The 10881-nt window shown below is 37.8% G+C and overlaps 1 protein-coding gene across 1 annotated transcript; it reads left to right on the plus strand.

Moving 5' to 3' along the window:
* Window positions 1-1433: 1433 nt before the first annotated feature.
* Window positions 1434-10631, plus strand: rergla (RERG/RAS-like a). Its single transcript, XM_060842968.1, has 5 exons — window positions 1434-1903; window positions 2087-2143; window positions 3802-3875; window positions 5401-5549; window positions 9557-10631. The coding sequence occupies exons 1-5, from the start codon at window positions 1735-1737 to the stop codon at window positions 9825-9827; spliced, it is 720 nt and encodes a 239-aa protein (XP_060698951.1). The 5' UTR covers window positions 1434-1734; the 3' UTR covers window positions 9828-10631.
* Window positions 10632-10881: the final 250 nt, after the last annotated feature.

The raw sequence follows: 10881 nt of genomic DNA on the forward strand, positions 1-10881 counted from the left end.
TCAGCACCTGCAAGAGTTCTTAAAGATCTTGATTACTATAATTGTTTCCCTCTGAACTATTTGCTAAGGAAATACGTCAACAGTGTTAGTTCAAATGATTCCCTTGTCTGTCCTGTTAAGTCTGTCCCTCACGTCTACATGGCTTCTGATGCCAACATTTATTTTCTGCACTTGAAGTTTCTATGAGACGATGGCACGGAAACAGCACCTCAAGGCACTATCAAACTTGCCTTGGGTGACATTTATGGTTGTGCATAATTTAAAGTTGACACTCCCAGACACAAACTCAAGGAAGTTTCCAACATGGAGCTGATCAAAAGATTAGTTGAATAGCCAAAAACCGTTTATTCCCCCATGAGTCACACACTCTAACTTAAATAGTTTATAATTCCTAAACAGGAGGAACGCCCTACATTAATCAGATAACATAAGTCCATGTTTCAATGATTTTGTTTGAGCATGTGTATGTTAAAACGTGACCAGGTTGACACTATTAATTTGTTATAGCTGGAGCTTTGAAAAGAGTTTCAGTCACACTGAAAAATCTTTTTTCAGAAAAGGCACAAATCTGCTTCAAACCTACTCAAATTCTGCCCAATGTTATTTATCTCTCAGAATGCACAAAGTGGAAATCGCAGCTGGTCAGGCAGCATCCGTGGACAGGGAGCAAGCTAAATTTTCAAGTCGAGATGACTCTTCATCGGAGCTCTGACCTGCTGGGATTTAGTTTGTTTTTTTGGTTTTTTTCTTTTTTCTTTTTTTGTTAAATTTTCTTTTTTCTTTTTTTAAATGCTGTGTGATAAAACTCCTGTTTTTTTTAACCCCCACACTACCGCCTAACTGCGGTAGTGCTTATTTTTTCCCCCAGCACCATGGTGTGTGTGTGTGTGTGTGTGCAGGTGTGAGACACAGTGAGAGACAAAACGTGCACAAATCTTTATTCAATGTCCACCACCAGGAAGAAAGGAAACACCGGAGGGGATTTAGTTTGTTTTCAGCTGTAATGTGCTCCTATTGATCTCAGGTGTGCGTTTGCAATGTCAATTCCAGCCATCAGGTGGCGGTAATCCGAGGGTCAAAAAAGCGTGCGTGCATGAGCATCCAAACAGAACATTTTTGCTGAAATATTAATCCAATCTCACCATTGCAACTCTGAATAGCTCACGCTACTAATGAGGGCAGCTTGAGGCCCGGTTTCCCTAGTGAACTTTGAAAAGGTGGACTCTGACTTATCTCACTGTTGTCTGTTGGGATCGTTCTCTGATGCAATTGGGAATTTTTTTTGAGTGTGGCCTCCATTCTTCAGTGTTTGGTTTGGGTGGATAAACACTGATAAGATGTTATCTTACTCCATGCTGCATTTTTCACTTTTAAGGCTTCCTTTATCACCGCACTTTCTGACGCATTCTCAATAATTAACCTTCCCCAAGTTATTTAAGATTTGATTCTGATTTTCCCCACACGCTCTGTTTGAATCGGCCTTCACCCAAATTTGTTGCATGTGTTTTTGAATGGATTGCCACTTCTTAGTGTATGGTTTAAATACTTAGTTCTGAAATTTCCTAAATGCTGCTTAATGAATTATTTCACGCTCCACTGGCCGGGTCTGGAGAGCAGGGGAACTCGCTGTTCCCACCTCCTGTGACAGTCTTCCAAAGGCGGATCGGGTCACACAGGCTCGTTTCGCCAAAGTGACGCAAGTTGAGGTGCAACTTAAATGAAGCAGCGGGGGGAATGTGGTCTGAGCTGCAGAGAAAAAGCCAGCAGCATGTTAACAGCCCGGTCCAGAGACAGAGGCACGGTCTGACAGCGCGTCCTAACATCCAGCAGCAGCAGCAGCTCCCTGTGAAAATGAATGAGATCAAATTGGCAGTGTTAGGAACTGATGGAGTTGGGAAATCCGGTACAGTGTTCAGCTTGAACATTTCACGTGTAAATTTCCAGATGGTGAAACTCAACGCCATTCCTTTGTTTTTAATCCTTTGGTGTGATTTTTTTTAAAAAAGTATACTCTCATAACCTCCTTTGTACTGACCAATGCAATCTGCTGATCCTTTCCTCTTTATTTTGTTCCATCTCTTTGCAGCTCTCATTGTTCGGTTTCTGACCAAGCGGTTTATCGGCGAATATGCTTCCAATTCCGGTAAGATTCAAATCCTGAATTTCCGCACTGCGTTTTGTTTCTTTTTTTTAAAACTTTAGAAACTGGCGATCTCCGCCAACTAACTTGTGCAAAGTTGCTGGTAGATCTATTTCCAAAATGTAGCCTCTCTCAGCCCCAGGACTTGGCCACAGCGGCGGGTGCTGTCGAGCTGCGGAGAACTTATATCACTCACGGTTCACTGTGCGGTCAAGAGAAAAGTCGTGGACGCAAAATAATCGAAGATGCGAGCTGGTTTTCTGAGCATTTCCAGCTATATGTTCACAAAATATCTTTGCAGGCGCAACATTTTTTCTCTTTTTGTGTAAAACAATGCAACTTTATACAGATAATGGTAACGTTGTATAATCTAAATTGCGAACAAGTTCCCTAATTATTAATATTACTATAATCTAGAAGGAAGGACGACTGGTAATATTTATTTGCTGAGGCTTCTTTTTACTCTGAGTTAAATCGCAATTAAAACCTTTAAAATTCTCGAGGGCGCCAAATGAATATCCAGCTGTGATAGACATTATACTCTGTAAATACAGAGTGCAACGTTACTATGTTACCTGAGCTGACGTGAAGCACTCATAAAGTGAGTTATTACTGAAGTTCATTTTGAAATCTTGCGGCTAGCCTCAATATTGTTTCTTTAAAACAAGTAGAAATGCCAAGAACTGAATTTGTCTGAAAGCTTGAAACATGCTATATGATGCAAATAAATTCCAGTACTTACTTGTCATATAAAGGCTTTCAACAGAATAAAGTACTTGACTTCCAGTGTTCTTACAGTTAAATTATGCATCTAATTCTTGAAATGGTCTCAGTTCCAAACATTTATTCAAAGAAGGGAGGGTATTATTAAACTTGGGAGAGTTCAGAGGAGATTTACCAGGATGTTCCCAAGAGTTATAAGGGAGGCAAAAATGACTACTGCAGATTCTGGAAACCAGAGTTTAGCTCAGTGATGCTGGAAATGCACAGCAGGTCAGGCAGCATACAAGGAGCAGGAAAATTGACATTTCGGGCAAAAGCCCTTCATCAGGAATAGAGGAATAGGTTTGAGTTATAAGGAGTGGCTGGGACTTAATTTAACTAGGCAAAAGTGAGGACTGCATGAAGGGTTTTTGCCCGAAACATCAATTTTCCTGCTCCTCGGCTGCTGCCTGACCTGCTGTGCTTTTCCAGCACCTCTCTAATCTTGACTGGGGCTTAATTCACTAGAGTGTAGGAGGTTGAAGGGTGGCCTTATAGAGGTTTATAAAATCATGAGGGGTATAGTTAAGGTGAATGGCAGGGGTCTTCTCCCTAGAATGGGGGATTTCAAGACTGGGGTATATATTTTTAAGGTGAGGAAAATTTTACAAAGTCATGAGGGGGATTTTTTTTTACACAGAATAGTTCGTGTGTGGAGTGGGCTTGCAGAGGAAGTGGTGGATGTGGGTACAGTTACAATGTTTAAAAGATATTTAGACAAGTACATAAATGTTTGGAGGGATATGGGCCAAGCTCAGGCAGGTGGGACTAGTTTAGTTTGGGCTTATGTTCGGCGTGGACTGGTTGGAGTGAAGGCTCTGTTTCCATCCTGTGTGAGTCTATGACAGGTGCTCCAGCAATGCTGTGTAATACTCTGATCATAACTTTTGTTTTTACAGAGTGCATCTATAAAAAACGATTAAGCATAGATGGAAGACCAATTAATTTAGAAATATTTGACCCTTGTTCCCAAGTAAGTATTTCTTCAGAATGGGGTCTCTTGCTTAAAAAGGCATTCTCTTTAAAACACTGGCAGAGTCAGGCTCTCCCATGACATAGTGATGAGGTGTCCTCTCTGGGCACTTAGGCTTCATAGTTCCTTGAAGGTGGAGCTGCAGATAATTAGGGTAGTGAAAAAGGTATTTGGTACATTTTGCCTTTATTGGTCAGTGCACTGATCTCATGTTCAGGCTATACAGGACATTGGTTAGACTACTTTTGGAATACTGCATTCTGTTCTGGTCTCCCAGCTTTGGAAAGATGTTATTGAACTTAGAAGTGTTCAGAAAAGATTTACAAGGATGTTGCCAGGTTTGCAGGGTTTGAGCTACAGGGAGAGGGTGAATAGGCTGGGGCTGTTTTCCCTGGAGGGTCAGAGGGTGAGAAGTCACTGAATATAAATCATGAGGGTCAAGGATAGGGTGAAGACCCATGGTCTTTTTGCCGAGGTATGGGAGTCTAAAATTAGAGGGCATAGATTTAAGGTGAGAAGAGAAAGATTTAAAAGGGACCTAAGGGCAATGTTTTCATGCAAGGGGTGGTGCGTGTATGGAATCAGTCACCAGAAGAAGTGGTGGAGGCTGGTACAATTATAACATTTAAAAGACATCTGGATGGGTATATGAATAGGAAGGGTTTAGAGGGTTATGGGGCAAGTGCTGGCAGGTGGGACTAGATTAACTTAGGGATATCTGGTTGGCACAGACAAGTTGGACTGAAGGGTCTGTTTCTGTGCTGTACTACTTTATGACTAGGCTCACTTTAGAAAATGTGTGAATAGTTCAATGGTAATTCTACATATTGGCTTTTGATGTGATACTAAATAAAACTTTAAAAAATAAAAAGACCAATGATTAAACTTGCACATAGTAATTACTTCCATGTGCAGTGTTTCCAGATGGGTATCCTAAAAGTTGTAACATATAGAAAGTTAAAACAAAATTCATTTTTCAAAATGATTAAAGGCTTTGAAAGGATAAATAGTGATGATTCCGTTTTGACAAAAGCTGATCATCAATGGAGAAATGAAATTAAAAGAGATATTTTCAAGCAAAGGATGGTTGGGCGTGTTCTCCATCAAAAGTGTATGAAGATTGTTTTAAAGACAAATCAATAAGTGTTTGTAAAGAAATGAAGAAAAAGATATGAGAATAAGGGGTAGGGAATAAGAGCTGATTAAACCAGACAGGAGGAATGTGCAAAGCACGTTCCTTTAATGTAGTAATTGCTATTAAGACATTTCTTTCATTAATGATGTTAGCAGAGATTAAAGCTTGTATTATGTCTCTTCCTAATTATGCATGCAGTTAATCATCTAAGTTTTAATCTATTTCTTTCTCAGAAAGTTGCAATTACTTCATAATACAATGTCAAGAGTGTGAGTAGATTACAATAAGGATAACTAATTAATTAATTAGATTGAGTAGGTTAAACGAAGTGCCTCAAAGCGTATTTAAGATGGCCCAGTGTTTCTTTTCTAACAGTCCTTTCTCTTCCAGCATTCTGATAGTAAATCCTCGTTGATTGATCAAGTAAACTGGGCTGATGGTTTTGTTGTGGTGTACGATATCGGTGACCGGTCCTCCTTTGTGTCTGCGAAAGCACTTATTAGACGAATTCGTGAACTAAGTAGTGAAATTTGCAAGCGGTAAGAACTCACTCCCCTATTACTTGCAAACTCTGGTTACGCCTTTGATTAATGGTATTTAGAACTGCGCAGTGGATGTCTGTCTGAGTCATTTATTGTTACTTCTGTGTTCTTGTTATTGTTAGATTTTCCCACTCTCTTCAGGAATGACCACCTTTTCACTGTGATTGAGTGGTGATTTTTAAAAAAATGAAATAAGACATTTTTGACATGTTACTTTCATCAGATGTTCAAGCTTGTATCTCCTTTCACACAATATAAGAAAAAAATCCTATCGTTATCAGAGAACATATACAGTCCAATGTGTTGCAGTTGTTGACCAGCATCTAATCATACTTCAGTCAGAACTTCAAAAAGAGTAAAATTCAGAATGGGTGCTGTAATCTTTTATTCCAGTTAAATTGATTTAATGTGTGGTCCAAATGACCTAGAAATGCAGGATATTTCCATTCTATTTCAAGGATGGGATTGATGCCAGACATTAGTGCTCCATCATTTGAAGGAGTTATTCAACACAAACTTTAAGATTGAGGGTGTAAATTTTTCAGGGTGTGGAAGGAAACAGCAAAATATAATTACATGAATCATGGATCATTTATTTCATGTGTGCAACTGGGACTGACTGTTGTGACTAGTACTTTTCCAGCTGTACTAATATGAATGCACGAAGATAGCAGCAGGAAAGTGTAGTACAGGAAAATATTGATAATAATGTTAGATAAACACTTGCCAGACATGTGTAACTATGTTCTATTTAATTAGACTGGGCCACAATTGAAGTTTAAAAGGGGTAGTATTTTTCAAGATATCTTTGAGCTCAAATTCGGACAAAGGTCAGAAGAGGCTCGATGTGAATTGTTATTACGCCAGTGCACGATGTTTTATCAGCAGAATGGTCTGCTGCAGTAAATTGTTTGTGTTATATAAAAAGAAAATCCTGGAATCCCTCAACAGCAGAGACTGTGGAAAGAAAAGTTTGTCAGAACTGCAAGATGTTAGAGATTAACAGTTTCCATGGAAATACATTAAGCAGGGAAACAGTGGAGCAGAGAAAGAAGAAAGGAAGTAATCTATAGAAAGCAGGAATAAAATAATAAAAAGCAAATGGAGGTAATAAGGGGACAAACGTAAATTGAGAAGATGGGCCCTGCAGAAGTGTTAATAGATGTACGATGCCAAGAAAATATAGAAATGTTAATTAAAACTAAAGTTGTCAAAAATATTAGGATCAGAAGGTTATGAAGCACCCAGTAGAAAGACAAAATGATTTTCCTTGTGTTTGGACTGTGGTTCATTGGAACCGTGTAGGACTAAAGTCAGAAGTGCCAGTGTAGGATGGATATTATTTAGTTATTGTGTTATTTACTTACTGACCTCCAATTACATTACTGTTCTCCTTTTAGTTCACAATAATTACAAAAGAAACAATACTGATTGACCAGAAATAAAAGCACAGACAGAATTTAGAGATATAGCTTGTTATATTATGGATTTTCAGGGAAACCTTTGCAGTGAACAGTAGCACACAGAGTCCAATTATGATGATTGCACAATCAGAAAATGATCTGTTTGAAGGATGGATCCTGTTTGGACACAAAGTGTGATATTTTTGTTGAAATGTGTTTAAAAGAGGAGCAATTGCAGGTTAGCTTAGACACATGGTTGACACAAGACAAGGGTATTAAATGAAACACATTGTAGCCTTGAATTTCTGATGTTGTTAACCCAGTGGCTAAAATTACACTTCGAGAAATCAAAGCTTTTATCTTCAATGCATTGGCTTTTGTATTTTAAATCTGGAGTTTCATGTGCAAGATTGTCACTTTTCATATCATAGACTACAAAACAAACCAATTCTCTAAATAAATAAAATGATTTGTGAGTGTCTATGCTCTGTAACAAACATATGGGATATAGCTATAGTCTAGATGACTGATACATTTGCATTTTAACAAGTACTAATCTTGGTAAAATATATCATCAAGTGTGTTGAGTTTACACTTATAACTCAGTATTCTAAAAACACACCAAAAATATGATTGTCATTTTGTTTGCCATTTCTTAGTAATTATTTCTCTTAAATTCAGTTTATCAATTCAAAAAATAAAGTGCTGAGTCATCTCAAGCTTGTTTCACCAACAGTTCTTATTGTGCATTGAATCTTCTGGATAAACAGGGATTTTCCATGTACTGCAGCTTTGACCATTTGGGTGACTTGTTTGCTTGTGGAGAGATGATGAAGCCTCACTGCTAACATGCCTTGTCATTATCTAACATTTATCTGCAATTCTTAGATAATTGGTTTTATTGCTAAAATATGCTTTATTCGTAACAGTCTTTATATACATACACAGATACTAAACCAGTTCTGCACAGTCTTTGCATATAGAGAAAAAACAAAGTGTCATTTGACTTCCCCTCCAGTTGCAAAAATAGCATTGACATTTCCTACTCATGCAGCACACTGTTCACATACATTTGAGACAAAGAGAGAGTCTGATTACTGAGCAGACCCCCATTGTATTTTGGCAGAAAGACCTAAAACTTTTCCCCACCATGCCTTGATGACAGCTGCCCTCAGCGTTATTGCACGTAGTCCTGGATCTTGAAACGTGCAAATCTGCAACACTCTGTCGAGGTCAACTGTTTGCTCTGGAAGACCAACAATATTTGGGCAGACCATAGAGTGAATTTCACCAAGTTGATGGTCTTTGAAGCACAAGCCCAGAGATAACAATGCTACCACAAACCATAAGACCCTTGTGTCATGTTTTTGTGAACTTCATGAAAATGGCCCCCATTCTTAGGTACTAGATGATTTTTAGATATTTCCAATGACATTGTGCCTTAAGTTATCCACTTTAACAATGTTCCTAATTACCATAGTATTTGTTGGTTATAAAGAGTGATTACAAAGATCATTTATTTTTCATCAAAAGAAATTCTAAAATGAACAAGTCTCAGCTGAACTATTTGGTTATTACTGTAGACTTGCATTCTGTCTAAGTTTAGCCTCTTAGTTTCTTTTTTCCTTTCCTTTCAGTCTGAAAAATGCTTAAAATATTTCAAATCTAGTCTGTACAAGCCAGGAAAGTATTTCATAATATTTCTTGTGAACTATTTGGCATCCAAAGTTGTTATTTCTGATCATTTGAAATGCAGTTTGAAGTATGATTAAAAGATCAGTTTTCCAATTTTATTTGCAAAGTTTTCATTTACTCAAAAAAATGTGTCATCTGCTTAATGTGAAGAGATTATTTTACAACACAGCTATAATGTAGCACCGATTCTAGTGAACTCTGGAGATAAGGTGAAGAAGGTGCAGAAGATTTGCATTTGAGGTTTAAGGACCAGGATGTTGAGCAACCCAGGGAGCCCACCTGTTGGCAATGATGTTGCATGTTCCACAGGGCAGAGCTTGTAGCTCAGTGTTATGCATAGTCAGACAGAATGTATATGTGGAAGACCAGGTCTTTAGTATCCATAGTATAACAAACAGTTGCTGAACATCACATGGCTGTTCTCAAGATATGAAAATTGCTGTTCTGACGTGGGCTTACAGATGCAGAGCATGCACTTTAGGTCCTAGGTTCAGTCCATGGCTAGTTTATTTTCAATTCTGATGAGAAATGAATTGCAGTGGGGAGAAAGCAGCAGAGTTAGGAGGAGCTGAGTTGCATTTGCAGAGATCTGACATGTACAAAATGGGCTAAATATTCTTCCTGTGCTGTAATTATTTCAGGTATACAAAATAAAATGAATTTGAAATTGCAGTCCAACTAGGAGCAATAACAATATACTATCATACTAAGAAACCAATCTGCTTGAACTGAAGAAGCTGGAGATTTAAACAACATATTGTTTCAATGGCTTGTACTGATTGTAGATTACCAATTACAATGTAGTACCTGAAGTTATGCAATTGCCTCATGGTTTCACATGTACTGGAAAGAGCTTACGACTTCAGTCACTTCCTTCATTCATTGAATTTACCTTCACTTGTACAGGGAAGTTACGTCAGTGATATTTCTAGTTGGCAACAAACAAGACTTGTGCCATGTGAGAGAGGTGAGAGAGGAGGAAGGACTGCTCTTAGCTGGAGAAAACAAATGTCACTTTTATGAACTTTCAGCGGCTGAGCACCACCAGGAAGTGGCAATAATGTTTGCAAAGGCAATCAGGAATGCAAGCGGGAGCCGCAGGAGAAGACCAAGTGGTTCAAAATCAATGGCTAAGTTAATTAATAATGTATTTGGTAAAAGAAGGAAATCTGTGTAGCATGACACAAGCTTCTTCATACTGATGTATATTGTATGCTCAATAATATCCGGTATTTCATTTTTCCCTAATCACAATTTGTATTAAAGTTAATTGATTCAGATTGACAGAGAAGGAAACCCGGAATGTTACAACCAATTGAATGTTACATTAACAGTTGAAAAACACCCGACTTAATGGGGTAGGTCTGATGGAGTCTTCTGACACAAATCAGTGAGTAGAGAATCATTCATTCATGCTGCAAATGGGGCATACGGATTCTCTGCTCAAAAGCCTAACATTCACTCCCAACATGTAAAGCATTTGTTAGAGGTGCTAATTTGTAACCTATCTTCAAATGTAATATACTGATCCTTTGTCGGTAAGTTTCTAATACATATTGGTACTTTATATCAAATAAACTACATGTGCAATCAAATATAAAAATGTATTATATTTTGATTACTATTTAAGTGTACATCATTTCGTGGAAGATCACCAATAAATCTTAAGCTTGACACATGCAAAACAAAAACCTTTTATACTTACAACTCACATTTTTTCAAGATGAAACTTCACTTTTCTGTCACACTTGAACGATATTAGCAGCATGTGTTGGGTACATTGTAAATGTACTAATGTAAAACTTTATGTCACAACAGATGTAAATATGTGAAACTTCTGTAAATCACAAATAATACTCAGATCATATTGTCCAGGTTTATGGAAATGAAGAACTTTGCCAATTCCACAGTGTATTGGTTTATATTTCTTTTTATATTTCTATTGTTTTCAGTGTCTATAATTAAACCTTTACACTATCAATGCGTGCAAGTAGTTTTCTTTAAATTCTACTAACTGAATTTCTGATTCATTTAAAATTGATAGATTTTGCTTTAAAATGTGCATCCTCAGCATGAAGTCCCACCCATTAGAATCACATAGTAGAAATATCCATGTGACCCTCATGATTTCCAACCATTCAAATTAACGAATGAATACTCATGACAAGATGAAGACCATGTTTGGCAGAAAGCGCAGCCATGCTCCTTGTCTGGTAATGTTTTCTCTTTCT

The sequence above is a fragment of the Hemiscyllium ocellatum genome, chromosome 23, assembly GCF_020745735.1.
Source record: "Hemiscyllium ocellatum isolate sHemOce1 chromosome 23, sHemOce1.pat.X.cur, whole genome shotgun sequence".
Classification (NCBI taxonomy): domain Eukaryota; kingdom Metazoa; phylum Chordata; class Chondrichthyes; order Orectolobiformes; family Hemiscylliidae; genus Hemiscyllium; species Hemiscyllium ocellatum.